The 21,899-nt window shown below is 41.8% G+C and overlaps 1 protein-coding gene across 1 annotated transcript in view; it reads left to right on the forward strand.

The window, feature by feature from the left end:
- LOC139461209 (normal mucosa of esophagus-specific gene 1 protein-like) overlaps positions 1-21,249 on the forward strand; it is a 29,711-nt gene extending 8,462 nt beyond the window's left edge. Inside the window, exons 3-5 of the mRNA XM_071242809.1 lie at positions 16,413-16,501; positions 17,304-17,364; positions 18,413-21,249. Of these exons, the coding sequence (XP_071098910.1) occupies positions 16,413-16,501; positions 17,304-17,364; positions 18,413-18,493 (231 nt within the window). The 3' untranslated portion in view covers positions 18,494-21,249. The remainder of the gene's footprint in view (positions 1-16,412; positions 16,502-17,303; positions 17,365-18,412) is intronic.
- The last annotated feature ends 650 nt before the right edge of the window (positions 21,250-21,899 follow it).

Genomic DNA, 21,899 nt, shown 5'->3' on the forward strand with positions numbered 1-21,899 from the left:
CTAGTGTGACGATATTTATATACCTCGGTAACCCGACGCGTCCTTGAGGCATTGCTATCAAATATCGACTTATCCATAGACAAAATAATCAAGATAATATTTCGAGTTATCCGTAGACAAATATTTCGAGCTATCCGTAGACAACACATTCGCTAACATATATGTCCAAATATCCATAGACAAAATAATCGAGATAAACTTTCGACTTATCAGAAGGCAAATAATATTTCGAGTTATCCGTAGACAAAACAATCGCTAACATAAATGTCCAAATATCCATTGACAAAATAATCGAGATAAAATTTCGATTTATCCAAGACAATACCGATATTTTACCAGATCTGTGTTCTACCGCGATGTACGTCGTCTTCTACGTATACTCTGAATCTCCGTTTTAAGCCGAACCTTGACAATCCGGAAACTTCGCTTAACGGTTGATTACTCTTTGAAATATCTACATATACACAGAACATTATCCTGTACCCACGATTCGAGAACCTCGTTAAACCGGACATCGCTGGTAACAATACCGTCCAGATTAACGAGGTTTAACAGTATCGCATTAACTGTTGGCGTAAACATTTTGCTGTATGAACGCACACCACTAGACACCATGAAGCAGGTGACACGGCGTGTGGAATGTCAGTTGTTTCGTTACCGCCCTTGCATTGTAAACACTCTAAAGCTTTTCAAGCGAGAAACATGAATATGTTAATATGTACACATGTTGCGATCGACTAACTTTCACTTTGTATGGAGAAGAGTGATACATTTCGCAAAAATGCGTAAGGCCAAATAACGATTGGTTTGTTAGTTTCTTGTTTAAAGCCAAAACCGGGAAAATCCCAAGAAAATGACGGCGGTCAAGTCTTGACCAGTCAATCAGTATTCATTGTACTGAACGTCAGATATACGAAACTATCGTTAGGCGATTAGGTGACCTTGCATGGTTTGACCTTGAAAGAAATCAATGCGTTTGACTGCACGTAGACAACGCTCACTGTGACGTGTGCTTCGTTTGAAATAGGTTATTGATCTGTGCGTGGTATATTGAATACTGGGTGAGGCGTGTTGCAATCTATCACTGTCCCCCCAGACATTGCCAACACTTTACAAACAGAATTGCTATTCAGGAACATGTTTGGTATTTGCAGAGAACTTGTTGTCTACACAGATCGGTTTAGACATCCATTTTGTAGAATGAGTCTATTTTATGTAATAGATAGATACTTTTTATAGCTATCCAGTTCTACCGACGTGACGCAATAGTACGTTTGTTTATTTGTTGGTTAAATTTCGAGGTAGTCATTTTGAGAATCATCGAAGGGCATTAGGGTAACCTAACGGTTATTAAATACCGGGTTCGACTCCCACATCGGTTTGGCAATTCTGGATTTAGTTTTGTTTGTGTGTTGTTTTACGTCGCGCTCAGCAATATTATAGATTTACCACGGCAGTCTGTAAATAATCGAGACTGGTCCAGACAATCCAGTGATCGACATCATGAGCACCGATCTACGGAGCTGGGATACAATGATATGCATCACCCGATCCGTTAGTCGCCTCTTACATGGATGCTGAAGACCAAGCCTACCCGGATCGTCACGGGGCCCTGGTTTCCTGGGTTGTGTATGCAATTGTTGTTGTTCCGTGATCGAAATAGATCGATTCTTCAGACAGTACAAAGGGCAGGGGCGTAGCCTAGTGGTTAAAGCGTTCGCTCGTCACGCCGAAGACCCGGGTTCGAATCCCGACATGGGTACAATGTGTGAAGCCCATTTCTGGTCTCCACCGTCGTGATATTGCTGGAATATTGCTAAAAGCGGCGTGAAACCACTCACTCATTCAGACATTACTCGATAGAGTGCAATCATCGACTGATGTACCGACGTGAATGGCAATATACAATTCTGCAACAATTGATTCTCGCAAACGTTTAGTGACATCTCATGAGCGATATGCAAAGGTTATGATCCGTAGGCCATTGTCCTGGGACAATAGCTGGGGATTGTCGAGCCTGGAACCTATTGCCTTTCTGGAGTTCACCCCGATTATGTTTCTAGGTTTGACAGCGCCATACCCGTGCTCGTGGGCTTCGTGGTAAATGTCTGAGAACTGCATCACTTCGGGCTTTCCTCCTACATTGAGCTGACACGTCCTAATATAACAGGAATATCGTTCAAAGAGGAGTTTAACCCAACTCAATCACTCACTAGCTGTCGGCTATCTGGACGATACTGCAAAATGGAATTTTATTAGATATTCGGAATCGGGCCATCGCATGAACGACGTCCCTCCAGGAGACGTCAGGTGTGTGAATGGTAGGGCGCGGGTAACGGTCCGTGTGACAGGTGGGTACGGTACGGGCTGAGCGAGCCTTGTGTATAGCCATATCGGAACCGACCGAACTGAATTATGTACGATATCTGACCGCCCATGGGGATCCTCAGCCGACTATTGATTATTGTAACAGGGGATTATATTGGTGTCAGGTGGTGATTGTATGTCGTCAGCGTTGTACGTTCGTCACGTTTCTGTTTGTTTGTTGTTTAACGCCGAACTCAGCAATATTCCAGCTATATGACGGCGGTCTGTAAACAATCCAGTCTGGACCAGACAATCCAGTGATTGACACTAAGAGCATCGATCCACGCAATTGGAATACGATGACATCAACCAAGTCTGCGAGATTGACCAACCGATCTCGTCATTCGTCTCTTAGGACAAGCATAGTCTTCTGTTACGGCAAGCAAGGGTTGCTGAAGACCCGGATCTAAACAAACAAACAAACAAACAAACAAACAAAACAAAAGACATGGCCATTCAACCCCATTTTACCTCACCATATCACCTAGTCCATCCTATTACATGTATACTACTTAAAAGAGTTAAGGACCACACGATTCCTTCATATTATTATTGGACCCGTGAAGTTCCGGGATAGAATAGGTCTTCTGCAACCCACGCTTGTAAAAGGCGACTAACGGGATCGGGTGGTCAGGCTCGCTGACTTGGTTGATGCATGTCATCGATGCTATTTGCGTGGATCGATACTCAGGATGTCAATCACTGGATTGTCTGGTCCAGACTCGATTATTTACAGACCGCCGACATATAGCTGGAATATTGCTCAGTGCGGCGTTAAACAACAAACAAACAAACAAACAAACAAACATATTATTATTGTTAATCTGCCAGTAACTATATTTAAGATTATTGCTTCCTCAATGCGTTATTGCATAACGTTCCCAATAAGTTTATGCAAGATTGTAGGCACTATTTGGTACACTTGACGGTTCACATAAACGATATATTAATGCTCGGTGTCTGAAAATAATTCACTGAATTTAGAGACCCGTGAAGATCCGGGGTAGATTATGTCTTCAGCAACCCATGCTAACCGTAAAAGGCGACTATGCTTGTCGTAAGAGGCGACTAACGCAATCGGGTGGTCAGGCTCGCTGACTTGGTTGATGCATGTCATCGTATCCCAATGAGGCTCATGATGTCAATCACCGGATTATGTGGTCCAGACTCGATTATTTACAGACCGCCGTCATATAACTGCGGCGTTAAACAATAAACAAAGCAGTTTTAACATCCATTAATTTAAGAATGACATAAGATGGTAATGAAACATGCATTTCGGTGCAAATCTCATATAAAATTTAGTCATACTAGCCAGTGATATGTCTGACAGCCCTTTTAACACACTTTCAGACGGCGCCATTCAACTTTCGCCATGGGACGCCCGTGTTCTCCTTTGGGATTACATAAAGTTATTTTCAGCTCTAGAAATCGATTTAACCAAAACATTTGAGAAACGCAGGGCAATGTTTTTAAACCACGAAAGCCGTCAGATCGAAATAGATATATTGGGTCGGTACACGTCCGATACCAGTTGCCAAGCAATCATGATAACTGGGGCAGGCTCAGTCGATGGATGTGTTTTGGCGAGCGATCTGTGCACATGGGGTGGATCTTGTTTCCGGAGCACAACTCTAAAACTGTTCTCTTAACAAAGTTTGGCATATAAATCAAACAGATTCTGAAGTGGTGCCTTTTGCTATTTAAGTATTTTGGGCATTAAATTTGTCTCGAGATGGAGTGAATGTTGTTTTCAATGCAAAACTCGAAAATCATGAATATCCTTTAACAAGATGCCACCTTTATCAGTCATGCCCTGAATTGGTGCCTTTATTTAGAAAAATTTGAGGACGAGTTTCCTCCTGTCTCCATAGAGACAAATTTTGTATTCGACTTGGTTGGCCCATTGGGGTTGTTTGTTGTTTAACGCCGCACTCAGCAATATTCCAGCTATATAACGGCGGTTCTAAAAAAATCGAGTCTGGACCAGACAATCCAGTGATTAATATCATGAGCATCGATCCACGCAGTTGGGATCGATGACATGCATCAACCAAGTCAGCGAGCCTGACCCCCCGATCCCGTTAGACGCCTTTTACAACAAGCATAGTCGCCTTTTACGTGTCTTCTGAGAGAGGGCGGAGGGTAGCCTAGAGGTGAAAGCGCTCGCTTAAGTCGCCGTAGGTCTGGGTTCGATTTCTAAAAGTTGGAAAACGTCTGAACCCCATTTCTGGTGTAAACCCCTGTGCGAAACTGCTGTAGTACAATTTGTGTGTGTAAATCTGAGGCCTAATTTCTATCTAACAGTATATCAGTTACAAAATCAATACTTTCGGTAATCAGCTTTTCGCCGGAAATGACAAACTGGTACTTCCCAACTTCTTAACTGGGAATATCATCAAACTATCTGTATTGCTCTTAAGTGAGTGAGTGAGTGATTATAGTTTTACGCCGCATTAATCAATATTCCATCAATATCATGGCTGGGGACACAAGATGATATGGGCTGTCCACATCTTACCAAAACCCGTGTCATAGGCGACACGAGCGAACACAGTTACCACTCGGCTACCCCGCCGCCCCCTATCTTAAAGCTGGTTTAAGGTTCGAATCCCGTTTGTGTTTTTTTCGCCATACCCATGCTTGTGGGCAATCTCATTAAAATCAGATCTTATTTCTCGCTACCACTTAACATTTGTTTTGCTGTAGCGAGAACTAAGATCTGACTTTAATGAGATTGGCTTGTGGGTTTCATTAATGCGCCTCACATGACAACGTGTGACATTCCCGCCACGTGTTTTTGTTGACTTCGTGACGCCGTTCGTGTTCATCCTTCATCCGCCCCCGCATCTGACCCCGACTTTCTCCCGGCTTCCCCCGCAATTTGCGCATTTATTCCTGTAAGTGAGCCACCATTTGCCTTTCACGGGGGTCAAGCCTGGTATTTTCAAACAAATAAAGCCCGTATTAATGAAAATACATTACATATGCCCCGCATTATTGCCCCAGTATAATGTACGAAATAAATAATGTTCCCTTTTCTTACAGACTGTATTGAAGTGTCCAAAGAACACAGTTCATCATTAATATTTATTTTAAAAAAATAAACAACCGAGTATCTTTTTATGTTGAAAAAATAATTTTGTTTCTAACCATATAAAACTTAAATTAACCCATGACTGACCTACTGACAGTGTTTTACACAACACGACATTTCTAGATACGGACATATTCTAAGAATTCTGAGTTGTCGCGGATATCCGCCTGGTCGTTACTTGTCATCGTGATGACAAGACATTAATAATTACCGCAGCTATTTCACTTAAGCCAGCTTGCTATAATCTCAGTCGCATTCTCCAGAAAGTGAGTGAGTGAGTGAGTATTGTTTTACGCCGCTTTTAGCAATATTCCAGCAATATCACGGCGGGGGACACCACAAATGAGCTTCACACATTGTACCCATGTCGGGAATCGAACCCGGGTCTTCGGCGTGACGAGCGAACGCTTTAACCACTAGGCTACCCGACCGCCCCCTCCAGAAAGAGTGCACCTTCTCCAGAAAACTAGCGCCTGATGTCCATGTACAGGTATAGTAAGATGGCCGCAGATTAGGGGAGGTGAAATAGTGGTCAAGATCATTTCTTTCATAGTTCATAGGCGTAGGCGGATCCAGTATCTCTCCTACCCCCCCCCCCCCCCCCCCCCCCCCCCACACACACACACACACACACTTCAAAAAAAAAAAAAGAAAGAAAAAAGAAAAAAAAAAAATATAAAAAAAGAAAAAAAGAAAAAAGAAAATCAAATAAAAATAAATATATAAATAAATAAATAAATAAATAAATAAATTAAAAAAAACCCCAAAAACAACAAACAAACATTAATTGAATATTGTAGGCAGTAAAATTATGAGAGAGGATTTTGATATTTTGGACCCCTCCCTTTTAAAAATGCTGGATCCGCCCTTGTTTGTAGTTCTGAAGCGACCTGCATACACGAATGTATGTGGCTATTGTTGCATATTGCGAGCCCACTGCTAGTCCACCATGCCGCAGTTTAACATGGATATCCCACTCAGACACATTGTGCAGATCACTCCTGGTTTCATCCCCTTAAAGGGGCACTGATCTAACGCAATTCCCCGGACTGGTTGTTGCCTTTGTTATTGTTTTTTTCCCCATGAGTACCCGGATGATACGCAACGCAACTGAGCGTGACCAGAGACTGGGCTACCGTCTGCAAGGACAGCTAATTAAAATTGGAGGCTGGAGGCAATATTTGTTTTACGCATTTTTGCATTAACACTGATTGGTTAACCGTGATCTATAAAGATTTCGACAAAAGGCGCATGTTAATTAATTTCTTCAGCCTAAACAAACAGACAAAAAGAACGGCGGAGCTCATCGGATGTCGTCATTTGGAAATACCCCAGATGGTTATAAATTAATGCTAAAAAAGTATCCATGCAGTGAAAGCATTTTCGGATTTCGGATTGCGTCGATAATACGATTACTACTCCCTTGTTGTCATCCACGTTTTCTCGTATAACCCTACACTTGTGTATTTGTCGTCATTCACTTGATGCTCAGTTAATGAATTTATTACAGGTACAGTTAGTGGTAGCACCACTTAGATTACCTGACAAAGGTTCCCATTTGGCATTTATTGTGTCTGGGGTAATTATTCAATCTAAATCCAGGTTTGAAGTGAGGTGAAATGTGTGTTATGTAATATGCACGTGGCAGACCAGCAAGAGGTGAATGATCAGTTGATTTACATTTTTTTGAAAATCAACGGATCGTTCCAGGTCATCAAAGGATTAACAGAAAATACGTTGATTGATTAATCACTGTTATCTTGCACAGTGGATATGTCAAAAGTGAGTGTTTACATGTGTAGGTTTACTAAAACAAAGGGAATACACTTATATCATGGCGTGAAGTGCCGATGTAAAAACAAATTACTTTGTTCAAAGGGTTAGCTGATAATTCGTTGATTGATTGGTCATCGTTATCTATCACTCAATGGATTTTTTAGGAACCGTGGACGTTATGAAAAAGTTGTCACGTGGGCTTTCTCAGCCGACCCTTGAGATTTGAACACCTGAAACAATCCAAATGATCAGTTGAGAAATAAACATGGGTTATAATATCCCGAAACGATATATATCTTTTAAAATATTTGATTGCTACAGAGACACGTGCCATCGAATAAGTTTCTTTGTACAGCTGCAGACGAGTGGGATATTGTTCCTTTGTGTGGATATTCACGGATACATTCCTCGAACAAGGAAGCTGCCTAAAATTTATACACATAAATTTGGTAGGTTGTAATTAAGGTATTTCCATTTTGTTTTTCTTCATTTGCTGTAGCATTGAACCGATTCGTCCTTGTTTCTCTACGTCTTGGTTGGGAAATTCTTCAATGCCGTTAGACGTTGTTTTCACAGGTCTTTTCCTTTGTAAGCGTGTATATATTACCGTCAATTTGTAAAATGTGATTGATTCTCTCAGTCAATTTATAAAATGTGTAAATATTTCAGTCATTTTGACTAAAACATCTGTCCAGATTGATTAAGACGATCAAACGGGCCTACAAACATCACACCAGATTATTATGTAGGATTAGAAGCCAAACAACAAAGAAATGTACTTTTCAACGTTACATTTTCAGTCTCTTGGTGATGACATTAAACATCAAAATGTTTGGAATTCGTTATCATAATAATTTATACAGATAATGATAATGTTTTTCAGTCCCTTTGTAAACTAACTGAATATTTAGGCGTTTAATAAATTTTAAAATGTTACATATTTTGGCAGTAAAAAAATATACACACTATAAAAAAAAGGAATGCTCAGGTGAAATATTTACTTTGTGTTGCAAGTCAAAATAGTGTAAACGAAAATCGCAAAATTACCAAGCAAGTGACTTATCAAAACTTCGTCACCATTACCGATGCTACCCACAAAGATACCTACATTTCCTTATTATCTCGAAAACTGTATTTCATTTTGTTGATCAATGTGACCATACGCCCTTATTACTACCCATAAAAGTGACTAATGCGCTTACGAATGGCGCAGCAGAGGTCGCGAACTAGTCTAGATTTGTGCTATACATCCGGGTACTCACTGGGAAAAAACAATAACAAAGGCAACAACCAGTCCTGGGGAATTGCGTTAGATCAGTGCCCCTTCAATGCCGAGCGTCAGGCAGGGTAACAGCAAGTACCATCTTTTAACGTCTTTTGGTATGACGCGGCCGGGGATCGAATCCTGGACCTTCCGCTCTCCGGGCGGACGCTCTACCTCTAGACCATCGACTGCCAGGGTAACAATAAGTATAAGTATCTTTTATGGGATGACTCGGGCAGGGATCGACCCCCCTCTGGGCAGACGCTCCATTCACAAGACTACGGAGGCGGGCGCTGCAGAGTATGCCTGGAGTGAGTGAGTGAGTGAGTGAGTGCGTTTTACGCCGTTTGAAGCAATATTCCAGCAATATCACGGTGGGGGGGACACCAGAAATGAGCTTCACACATTATACTCATGTGGGGAATCGAACCAAGGCCTTCGGCGTGATGAACGAACGCTTTAACCTCTTGGCTACCCCTCCGCCCTGTTCTGATTTTAACAACAGAGAGTTTGTGCCTTTTGTCAAACATCCCTTTCTCTTTACCAACATCAGGAGTGAAATGCGAGGACAAATAGCACTCTCCCCTCTCAATTTTATTCAATTTTATTCAATTTTATTCATTTTGTTTTTCAAACATCCATCCTCCCCTCAATGATAATAATTTATTTTTGACATAGTACAGAACATGAGTTTTGCTCAATAATATACAAAGCGTCGCTGACGAGAAACGAGAAGAAAATTAGCTGACTGGATAATTGTTTTTATGTCGCATGTCGTACAATCTCCCCTTTGGGTATTACTATGACCAAAGAAATCAGGCTTAGACCCCATTTGCATCATTCCGACATATCACCATATCCACATGCCAGAACTAAACGACATTAGTCCACTAATGGCGGAAGCACTTGTCCGTTCAACGACCTCATTACTCGACCGCTGCCACAAAGCAATTACAGCGTCATGTATTTGTACGAGGAGATTGACATGTATCTCAGCGAGCACTATCGGGCCCGAGATCCACGGAATTCTTGTACTGCTCTCCACGTGCGGCTCGTGCGGGCCTGATTTCCCTTCACCTATGCACGTGCGGGTCGGTGCCAATTCGACAAATGCCTTGCAAAAATGGCATTATCGTCTTCAGACCCTCTGAATTATTCTATGAAATCTTATATTACACAATACCCTTCATGACTCTAAAAATAATAATAATTGTTTTTCGCTATTTGTATACGTTTCTAGATTGTTGTCCCCCATAGAACAAATATTTTCAACAGTCATGGTGCAGCACTACCTCTGAATAGATGGGTTCATTTACCGAGAACAGATGTTGTGCAGAGTTGCGTCCATTAGGCGTGCGGGTATCTGAGTATCATTGGTTCGAATCAGAGATTTGCCTTGATATTGATCCATGGTTTGTCAGCATCTTACCCGTGAACGTGGGTTTCAACATCTGGACCAGACAATCCAGTGATTGATATCATGTCCATCGATCCACGCAATTGGGACACAATGACATGCATCAACCAAGTCAGCGAGTCTGACCACCCGATCCCGTTAGTCGCCTCTTACCACAAGCATAGTCGCCTTTTACGGCAAGCATGACCTATTCTGACCCGGATCTTTACGGATATATTGACACGTAATATTCCCGAAACGCATGTACTGTTCAAAGCCATATTAACCTAACTCATTTAGTTCATCTCCTTAGGAAAAAAACCCATTTAATTTCTCTTGAGTGTAAGGCTATTGTTAAAGGTATGAAGACACGATAACAATTTACACATGTTATATTATCGAACATTGGTGTCAAATAATCCCTTTCTGCAGTCACGAACCGTTCAAGTATTGCTCCAGTCTACCCCGTGGGATTCCGGATCTGGAAAGTGAGTGAATGAGTATGGTTTTACGCCGCTTTTAACAATATTCCAGCAATATCACGGCGGGGGACACCAGAAATGGGCTTCACACATGGTACCAACATAGGGGATCAAACCTGGGTCTTCGGCGTGACGAGCGAACGCTTTAACCACTAGGCTACCCCGCGGCCCACGGAATCTGGAAAGGTTCTGGTACTCTGTGGTTGTCGTGTGAACCGAGGAATGAAGTTCGACAGGTTACCCCATGACGCCACACTGATAGCGTTTTACTTTCACGGGCGTGGATCGTTGATCTTGACATGACAACTTGCGTGTCTGACCGAGACGCGAAGACTTGATATATACCGGCAATTTGCTGACTGACACAAATTACATTCATCACACACTTAGCGAGTGGCAGGTTGTCTTGTGTGCAGCTCAAAGGCTACTAATCAGGCGACGTTGTTTGCGGAGAGCAGTTGCATGGGTGACCGTGTTTTGCAATCTCGAGAGTTTCTCGGGCGTCGGTTTCGTGCCTCACTGAAACACGTGTTATCTAGGGTGTATCTTTAGACTTTGGTCCCAATCTGTTCAGATGGCTCCATAGGCTACACCTTTTCTTTAGCATACATACACTAGAATTTGTATAGACGATCGGATTTACTCCGTGCGACGGACCTTTGAATTAGAATTGGTCTTCAGCAACCCAAGCTTGTCGTGAGAAGCGACTAACGGGATCGGGTGGTCTTGACTTGGTTGATGCATGCCATCGTATCCCAATTGTGTTGATCGATGCTCATGATATCAATCACTATATTGTCTGGTGAGGACACGATTATTTACAGACCGCCGTCATACAGCTGGAACATTGCTGAGTGCGGCGTAAAAAAACAACAACCAACAACAGCAGACGCGGATACAGCTTTTTTTTTACAGAAATAAAGATTTTTTTCGAACCCCCCCCCCCCCCCCCCCCCCCCCCCAGCCCACCCCCACCCCCACACCTCTGTATCCGCCCATGAACAGATAGTGCTTCCGTGGTCATTCAACCCGGGCGTGTCGACCGATTCATTTTACAATTCCTATCATGTATTGAATCAGACTACCAAAACTTCCCTATTCCTGAGAGATTGATCCAGGCAACATACGATTGAAGGCAACGTTGCATTGTAGTGGTCAGCTCTCATTCCAACTGTTCCGCACAAGACAAACGCTATCGTGTTCAAAGGTATACTTCTCCAGATAAACCCGTGTGTGCTTGCGGCGATAACCTAAATCCCGAGAATGTAAACAGACACACGTGGGTCTTAATGAAAGTGCTACCGAATACCCATTGGCTTTTTTATATATAATTATGACCTCATCGCTCTCCCCATTTAGGTGGTTCCGTTTCAGAACTACACGTGATCAAATACCCGCCCGTTAATTAACGTTGTTGCTCATATGAATTGTGGTTCTCGTTTAAAATGAAATGCCGTCCCTTGGGCACTCCAGAAACCTATGACTGTGGGTTCGAATCCCGGTTCGCCCCGATTATGTTTCTAGGTTTGTCAGCACCATACCCGTGCTCGTGGGTTTCACCGAAATGGTAAACGTCTGAGACCTGCAACACTTGGGGCTTTCCCCCCATTAAGCTGACACGCCGTGATATGACTGGAATACTGTTAAAAGCGGCGTTAAACCCAACTCACTCACTCACTCACTATTAACTCAGGTTTAGACCCGCCCAGCCGTCAAATTCCTTCCTTCGGGCCTGACATCAACAGGTTCATTTCATGGCCACATTATTTTTACTGTAAGTACTACGAAAACGAGAAACGACATTACCCCGGCGGTTGATATTAATTTCTAATGTTCTGATGACCTTATACGTCTGATAACTCACAAGACATTTATCCTGTACAAAGATATATAAATAAATTTACTTAATATGCGACCTACCATGAGATAAGGGACCATATGTATGAAAAATCACATTTTCGCGACTTCTTATTTTTTAAAACTACAGTATTTTAAGACCGCAAAAAATACATCTCATAACCTTCAAATCATACCTGGCATGAAACATTTGAACTCATTTTCTCAGTCCCATTTTCACACTCATAACTGTTTATGTAATGATATATAGCGTCTGATTAAGTGAAAGTAGTCATGTATGCTGAAATATTTGGAAATATTTTTTGTATTACATTACGAACTAACGAGAGAGAAATAACATATTTATAGTACATTCCGCACACATGGCGATTTATACGGGGAAAAATGACGTCAAATGTCTATCTTTATGACGTCACAGCATAATTCTATCCTACAGCACCATAACGTCCCTTTTTTCATGGCGGGTCACACATATACCAGTATTAGAGGCGGGCGGGCGGGGGAGGGGATGTCGGAGAGGGTACATTTTTTAGTGTTTTTTTATGCACTATACTGTCCCTAAAACACCGCAACACACCCAGAAACTCATCCATCCAGGCCTGTATTACCATGGCTATCTTCTATATCATACATAACTCGCTACATGCCGCTTCGTCACACGAATTGCAGCGAGTGAACACCTGCTATATTTATACGACGCAACAGCGTCAGAAAAAATTAGAACGCTGAACGATCGTAAATAGATATCCTGGTTGATATTCTTCCTCATTTAATTATGTATACGAAAGGGCCTGCCGCCCCAGCGCGCGTACGTGCCGATTTGCACATTAGCGCCATTGATGTTATGACCATATATAGACCTTTACGATCCGATTTATTCAACAAAGCAGGCGCAGCTTGTACATGTGTGCCGACAGGAGCGGTCGGCAGAACACATACTCGGCTTTTCCCGTAAAGCCCCGAGAAGTTCCGACTGAAAAAACTCCACGCGGCACGTGCCGGACGATAAAATCGTGCAGCTTGGGCGAGTGATGCAATTGATGGGGCATGGTATTGATGAAGGCATTGGCTGAAAGTAAAAAAACACACGTGATAGGTCTCATGCTGTTATAACGGTAAACGTGTCGTGGTGTTGTTTGTTTCTGGCTTTAAATTTAGTGAAGAAACTATGGAATCGTTGTTGGTTGGAATAGGTCCCTAGCAACCTATGCTGGTCGTAAGATGCGACTTAATGAATCAATTGGTCAGTCTCGGTGACCCGGACCATCAAAAAGAATCTTACCAAGTTTGAAACACGCCACTTTCTTCTATTCTTTTCTTTGTTTTGTTGTTTAACGCCGCACTCGGCAACTTTCCACCGAGCCTTTTGGATCATGCCTACCGAAGCTGAACTAGTGGTCCAGTGGTAGAGCGTCCGCCCGGAGAGCGGAACGTAATAAGCGCCCTGGGCGCTCTCAAAATTACAACTAGGGGGCTCTCATTAGAATATTATTCTGGTGAAAAAAAATACAGAGTTGAAAATTTCGTGGTTTATGCCGACTGCCTGAAATGTTTATGTACGACAGATATATTTTTCCAGAATTTAATTGCCCATAATTAAACACGAAATAGGTCTTGTGTACATTGATCAATCGGAAGGGGTGCCAATTGGGATTGTTCACTAGCCAATAAATTAGCAAATATCGCCGTGGGCGCTTATTAGAGCGGGGTGCTTATTACGTCGAATACGGTACTCGTTGTCGAGCGTATATATTCCGAACTGACACGAAACCAATCCGGTCATTCAAAACGTAACTGCACTTGCAATATCATTCGTGACCAACTCGTGTTATTCCGGGACGAGCTTCTTGCAGGTTACGGAAAGGGGCGAGTGGTGACGAATGGTGCAATATGTGTTTTTTGTTTTAACGCCGCACTCAGCAATATTCCAGCTATATGACGGCGGTCTGTATATAATCGACCTTGGACCAGACAGTCTAGTGATTGATATCATGAGCATCGATCCACTCAATTGGGATACGATGACATGCACCAACCAAGTTAGCGAGTTTGACCATCCGATCCCGTAAGTTGCCTCTTAAGACAAGCATGGGTTGCTGAAGACTTATTCTAACCCGGCTTTGTCTTTGGTGAATATCTTTGATTGTAAGCGAAAATAAGAACGCTGAATTAGGCATACAGGATTAACAACAATGTCTTTGAAATAAGGGCAAAGGAGCCTACCTTTTGTCGACTTCCATGGATATCAAAAAGATGAAGGAATTCGCCATCTCGGAGACTAATGGAGCAACCCATTCGCACGTGCCGACGTCTGACATGTTTTAGCGACTGGCGGAAACATTCATATTTTATGTATGCTTCGCTAACGTCATTCTTGTATTTGTTTGTTTGTTGTTTAACGCCGCACTCAGCAATATTCCAGCTGTATGACTGCGGTCTGTAAATAATCAAGTCTGGACCAGACAATCCAGTGATTAATTTCATGAGCATCGATCCACGCAATTGGGATCGATGACATGCATCACAAGTCAGCGAGCCTGACCACCCGATCCCTTTAGTCGCCTCTTACGACAAGCATAATCGCCTTTTACGGCAAGCATGGGTTGCTGATTACCTATTCTGTTGCCGAAAATACTAAATACATGGTGGCTTTTGATTGTTGTACAACTGAGGTCTGCATTAATTTCACAAGTCACGAACGTTCATTGTGTTATGACCGCCTCCGTGGTGTAGTGGATAAAGCGTCTGCCCGGAGAACGGAAGGTCGGTGGTTCGATACCCGGCCGCATGATACCCAAAGACGTTAAAAGATGATACTTGTTGTTACCCTGCGTGGTTCTCGGCATAAGGGAAAGGGTGAGAGGGGTAACTAGCCACCAAGGCCTATCCCAGTTTTAATGGACGAGAAGACATCCATTCCATCAAAAAGACGGCATGGACTTTGCTCATGATATCAATCACTGGTTTGTCACATTTTCATTGTTTAACTTCTCGCAAACTCCTTCGTAGTCAATGGGATTGGCTGCCATGTTGTTGATATGGCCAACCCAACGTTGAGACTGGTTTGCAACTCGCGTTGTGATTGGTACGTTAGAACAAGCTGGTAGTGTAGCCAATCAAAAAATGCCCGTTTTCGATAAGTAAATAACTATCTATACACAATACAGGTATACACTCTATGAAAAGATATATTGATTAACTAAACGCTGAGTAGTCCTGTATTTACTCAAGCGTATTTGTAAGCAAGCAACTGAAAATCGATTGGGTAATAGTGATTTATGTTGCGTATTTTATTTTGGAACTCAAATGCGCTTTGATATTTTAAAGAAAGCAGTGGAAATCGCAAATGCGCTTTCATAATTTGTAGAAAACTGGAATCCCAAAAATGCGCTTCAATAATTTGCAGAAAACAACAGTGGAATGTCACAAATGTGTTTTGATAGAGTGCAGAAAAGAGTAGAATCTCGCAAACGTGTTTTTTATGTTTGTAGGTAACTGTAGTCACACAAACGCGATTGTCATCATTTGCTACCGAAAATCTTGATGACCCTAGTTCGACACGAAAACCAGGGAACTTAATTTTGCTACAAACTGTATTTCTTACGTAGTGAACTGCCCTGTGAAATCCCGTTCAGAATTGGTCCTCAGCAACCCATGCTTGTCGTAAGGGGATCGGGTGGTCAGGCTTGCTTTTATGGTTGATGCATGTAATCATATCCCAATTGCGTAGATCGATGCTCATAATGTCAATCACAGGATTGCCTGGCCCAGACTCGATTATTTACATTTTGATCAATTTTGGGTACAACACGAAAAGTAGGGAACTTAAATTTGCTACAAACTATATTTCTTTGTGAACTGCTTAAGCTCAGTTGGTAATTCACTGTTTGACAATTGAAGATCACGGGTAGAATAGGTCTTCAGCAACCCATGCTTGCCGTAAATAGCGACTATGCTTGTCGTAAGAGGCGACTAACGGGATCGGGTGGTCAGGCTTGATGATTTATTTGATGCATTTCATCGAATCCCAAGTGCTTAGATCGATGCTCATGATATTAATCACTGGAATATTTTCAGACCGCCGTCATATAGCTGGAATATTGCTGAGTGTGGCGCTAAACAAACAAACAAACAATAATTCCCTGTGCATATTGTCGCGTCTTCTTCTTCCAGCTCATCCCTCTGTGTGTGATCATCGGCGGGGCGTGTGTAGGGGCGTGTTCGTTTATGGGCTATGCTCTATACACCAAGCCAGATGTCAGGTAAGACAGCTGCTCGGACATACAAAAACACTGAAGAAGAAAAAATAAAATGAAAACAAACAAGTTAGAAGAAACATAAATCGGAATTCTTATCCATTATATGATCCTCGCCACTAGTTGCATTTTAAAATGACGCCCATTGGTCGATGGCGCGGCAACGCGTGTAGAGTTGTGTCCCTTAGCTGTGTAAGGATTCGCTGACCGTGGCTCCAAATCCTAGTATTGCCCCGATATTGATTCTATCAACTTCTCAGACCGGCGTCTTTTTTATTTATTTATTTAATTTATAAATGTATTTGTTTTCAAAAGTTCATAAGAATTGAATGTAGCGCCGATCACGAATTAGAATCGTAAGTTATTATCCTTGGTCTGTCAAATACAAATCCAGGCTAACGGGTGTCCTCAAAGTGATACCCGCAACCTCCCACATCTAGCTGACATGCCGTGTTATAACTGAAATAGGGGCGGTCGGGTAGCCTAGTGGTTAAAGCGTTCGCTCGTCACGCCGAAGACCCGGGTTCTATTCCAGACATGGGTACAATGTGTGAAGCCCATTTCTGGTGTCCCCCGCTGCGACATTGCTGGAATATTGCTAAAAGCGGCGTAAAACCGTACTCACTCACTCACTTTAACTGAAATACTGTTCAAAGCGGCGTTAAATCAAACCCAGATTGTTTATCAAGTTACGCGTATCAGAAATGTATATGACCAACGCACTCTGCCAAGTTCGTGAACATGGGCCGATTGCAATTCTTCATGAATAACCAACTACAACTATGTAATGGTTGTGTGTTTATCACAGGATCAACAAGAGCGATGCCGTTCCACCGTGGGAGAAAGTCCGAGCAACGGAGTGTAGGAAGGTGAGTGACAGTGTGACAATATAGCATCCCCGAGAAGTACATGCACCAAACTATTTAAATGGTCAGGTGCGGTTTAACGTCGCGTCCAAGATTATTGCACTTATATAGCGATGTGCATGTACGTGTGTGTGGCTGCTTGTACTAGTCCGGACTGATGCCGATTTATAGTGCTAGCCCACTGAGATACCATGCCGCAGTTTAACATGAATACCCCACTCAGACACAGTATTCTGACGCCGAGCCGACCAGTCCTTGTGTAATGCCGAGCGCCAGACAGGGAAACAACAAGTAACGTCTTTTAACGTCTTTTGGTATGACGCGACCGGGTATCGAACCCCGACCTTCCGCTCTCTGGGCGGACTCTCTACCACTAGACCACGGAAGCGGTCACTATTGAAATGGTCACACAGGCCAGCAGAAGAACCTGTAAAGTACCTTTCTCCTTTGTTTGTTTGTTGTTTAACGCCGCATTCAGCAATATTCCAGCTATATGACGGCGGTTTGTAAATAATCGAGTCTGGACATCCAGTGATTGACATCATGAGCATCGATCCACGCAATTGGGGAGGAATGACATGCAAACCACGCAGAAGGCTAGATGAGTGCTGACTGCCGCGTTACATACACCAACAAGCAACATATACTACTCAAAACAGGTTAAGGTACACCCACAGTAGGAAGGCTGTGTGTACAATACCCACTGTCACCACAGTGTTGTCAAAAATTTACTCTTTGGCTCAATGCCACCCGAAAAATGCAGTTTACCTCGAAATTTACAACCTGAAAGTATTTCTTCAAATTTAAACAAAATTATTGTACATTTAACCATTTTTTAGATTATTTGCAATTTATGTGAATGTACAACGAAGCGCAGCATGATGGGGTAGAATATATATAAATATCCCTAGTACCCGGTAGGGTTCGAATCCCGGTTGGCCCCGATTATGTTTCTAGGTTTGTCAGCACCATGCCCGTGCTTGTCTTCTTCACCAATTGTGGTAAAGGTCTGAGCGTAAAACCACACTCACTCACTCACTCACTGTTTCAGATGGTGACCTTGAACCAGAAGTACATCCCTATTCCTGAGTTGGAGAAGCTGAGGGAAGAGATCGGCAGCTACAAGCTCTAGGGGCCTTACAACTGTGTTATGTAGTGTTGTTATTATGTAGTGTTTTTGTTGTTGTGAGGAAGAGTCAGTGTTGTGTAAGTGGACAAACATACATAAATGTGACCCGCCATGGCAGGAGATCAGGGACCTTATGGGTGCTGGGATACAATTGTGCTGTGACGTCATAATTGTGCTATGACGTCAACTTACGTCAGCAAAAATCGCCACGTGTGCGGACTACAAAAATATCTTATTTTTCTCTCGTTAGATCGTAATGTTATGAAAACATTATTTCAAATCATTTCAGCATACGTTTCCTTTTAATTATATGTAAAACTGCAATTATTACATAAACAGTAATAAGCCTGAAAATGCGAATTTGTAGAAAATGAGTCCAAATGTTTGATGTTAAGTATCTCTGTAATAAACATGAATTGAAGCTTGTCAAATGTATTTTTGTGGTCCTACGATACTGTAGTTATAAAATTTAGTAAGAAGTCAAAATGTGATTTTTCACCCATAAGGTCCCTCATGTTATGGTTGATCACATATACTGTTTCCTGGAATTGGTGGAATCAAGGGTACAGGACGTTCTTGTTTTGATTAGCTGGATGATACCCATGCTTCTTACATTCTTGCTCTGATTATGTTTCTAGATTTGTGGAATATTGTTGAAAGCGGTCTTAGAACCAACTCACTCTCCCACTCTTACATTCTCGCCCTGATTATGTTTCTAGGTCTGTCGTGGGTTTCACTAAAGTGATAAGCGTCTACGACCCGAGTTACTTCCAGCTCTTCTCCCACACTAGCTGACCTGACTTAACTGGAATACTGTTCAAAGAGGCCCTAGAACCTGCTCCCTCTTTCACGCTTACATTCTCGCCAAATCGGCTTACAGAGTTGCTTCCCTTAGGCGTGCCAGAATCCTATGGTCGTGGGTTTGAATCCTGGGTAGATTCGTCCTGATTATGATTCTTGCCTAGTAGGCAACAAAATCCAACATTGATATTGAAAAGGAAACAGCAAACCAAGTTTGATGAAAACGATGAAGTTATCTATTTAGTTTTATTAATTTTTTTACAAGGATTAATATCATTTGAAATTATGAATTAAACATTTGAGAAACACCTAATACCTCAACACACTAAAATCGGAACTTGGCAATAATACGAAGTGAAAGGGCAATGTCATTTAAAATTCTACCTAGATTGAAATTGACGTTATGGAAGATATCTGTTGATATAGAAATAGATTCTTGATAAAGAGACAGCTGCCTTCGCAGTCCCATCTTCGGTTATCAAGGGTATTATATCTCCATTCTATCAGGATAAATCCCCTGGACACATATCGATTGAGTGCATATCGTGGCCGGATGACTTTTTGCTTTTTGTTTCGTAGCAAAATGTTTCCTTGGTTCCATGTTTCCTTTCCTGTTTCGCACGCGATCTATGACGTCATTATTTATATCATGCGTTTTTCAAAAGGTCTTGTCAATAATTCGACAGGTTTTACTGTTCAAATATATTCTGGTCACCATTTAAAAGTTGACATCACCACTGAAATGATTACAGTTAAACAATCTTGCCCGCGAGCAAAGGATGTAAGCCAATTACTCAACATACTTTAAACATTGTTAAGCTCACCTGATTCAAAGTGAAGTCAGAAGTTTAGCTCACCTGTCTCAAAGTGAAGTCAGCGTATATCATGATCTCTCGGCAGTTGTCAACTACTGAAAGATCCCCACTTCAGAAACACTGGGCGCATGCAACTGAAACACCACGTGATTATTCCGACCAATGAAGACACCTGAATTTGTTCAGGTGGTTCAAATCCGAAAATCCAATATGGCCACCTCACAGTGACCACAGCGGCCATTGACTGTTCATACGTCAATTAATCCTGAATATTTATGGAACAATATATGAATATTGATGATGACAGCTATATGTGATACCATCAAAGCTATTAACATATCCATGTGAGCGTGAGTGTGGTGTCGTGTTCCAGGCTTTTGTTAAAGTTGGATATTTCATTCTGATGTGCAAGGATGTACGGAAGCCTTTAGGGCCATTTGTTTTTTAATTTTGTTTCGATACTAAGTTGAAATTTCAAGAAACTAAGTTGAAATTTCAAGATAGTATCTTGAAATTTCAACTTCTATATCTTGAAATTTCAACTGAGTATCTTGAAATTTCAAGATAGTATCGAAAAAAACACCCCAAAAATAAATGGCCCTAAAAGGCTTCCGTAAGGATGTGTGTACCTTTGTGTTTCGTTTCGAATATAATGTACGAAGAGCATATTCGAGAAGCTTGTGTTTGTAGTGATCAGTTAAAAAGTTCATCGAAGGAGAGAACGCCCACTACACCCCCAAAAACCCTAAGAAGACCACAAATAATAATAATAATAATAATAATAATAATAATAATGATAATAATAACAATAATAATAATAATAAAGTTAATGCAAAAAACAAACAAACAAAAAACAAACATAAATACGAAAACCCCACCAAATAGATACACAACCTTTCGACTTGAGGAAATAATTTATTTATTTATTCAAAATCGAGCTTTTGAACTACTGCCTAGGTATTTACTGCAGGCCTGTGTGACGAAGTACCCCACGTGATAAGTTGTAGTTTAACATCATATAGTTTCAGTCCATTTTCCTCAAACTGATATTAGGTGTTACACTCTTGTATATAGAAATGTAAGATTGGCGTGTATGCTTTGATGTATAAATGATCGACAGAAGTAATAAATTATATTTGGAAAGATGTTTGAAGAGTTTTTTATGAACCTCCAGGCATCCAGATTATTCCCTTGATGATTCGGTGTGAGATTGACCCCCAGTCACTAGTGCTTGTCGCATAAGAGGAGACTGAATGATCCGGTTGTCTAGTTGATAGTCATCTTCCCGAGGCAAGTGAGTTAACTGACTATAAAAGTCCAGTTTCCACCCTTGCCGAACTAGGCTGGTATTATGGAGTTATATTTTGGCTGGACTAACGTGTCTATGCATAGTCCAATCAAAATCGCGCACTGAAATCGAAATCTGGTTAGTAAACTGTCGTGCAGATTTCGGTCGATTGCAGGATTTGCAAAACATGTGCACCGCCAACTCGTTGTCAGCAGACATTTTCCAAATCTTTTCATGTTTTTAATCAAGGTACTCACGTGATTTGATGCATTTCGCGATGTAAGCACCGTTTTATCACAATATAGATCTTGATTATAGGGCGCCACCATTTTCTGTGAAGCAAGCGCAAGTGATACGAGAGGTGGAATCTGATTGGTCCATAGGAGATGCATAGAAGGGACATAACTGGTAATAGCCACTGGTGGCGCTACAATCGAGCCCAGTAATTCCAGCCTAGTTCGGCAAGGGTAGAAACTAGACTTTTAAGTCAGTTAACTCCCTTGCC

Source organism: Haliotis cracherodii, unplaced genomic scaffold (assembly GCF_022045235.1).
Source record: "Haliotis cracherodii isolate W230 unplaced genomic scaffold, xgHalCrac1.p SCAF_14, whole genome shotgun sequence".
NCBI lineage: Eukaryota > Metazoa > Mollusca > Gastropoda > Lepetellida > Haliotidae > Haliotis > Haliotis cracherodii.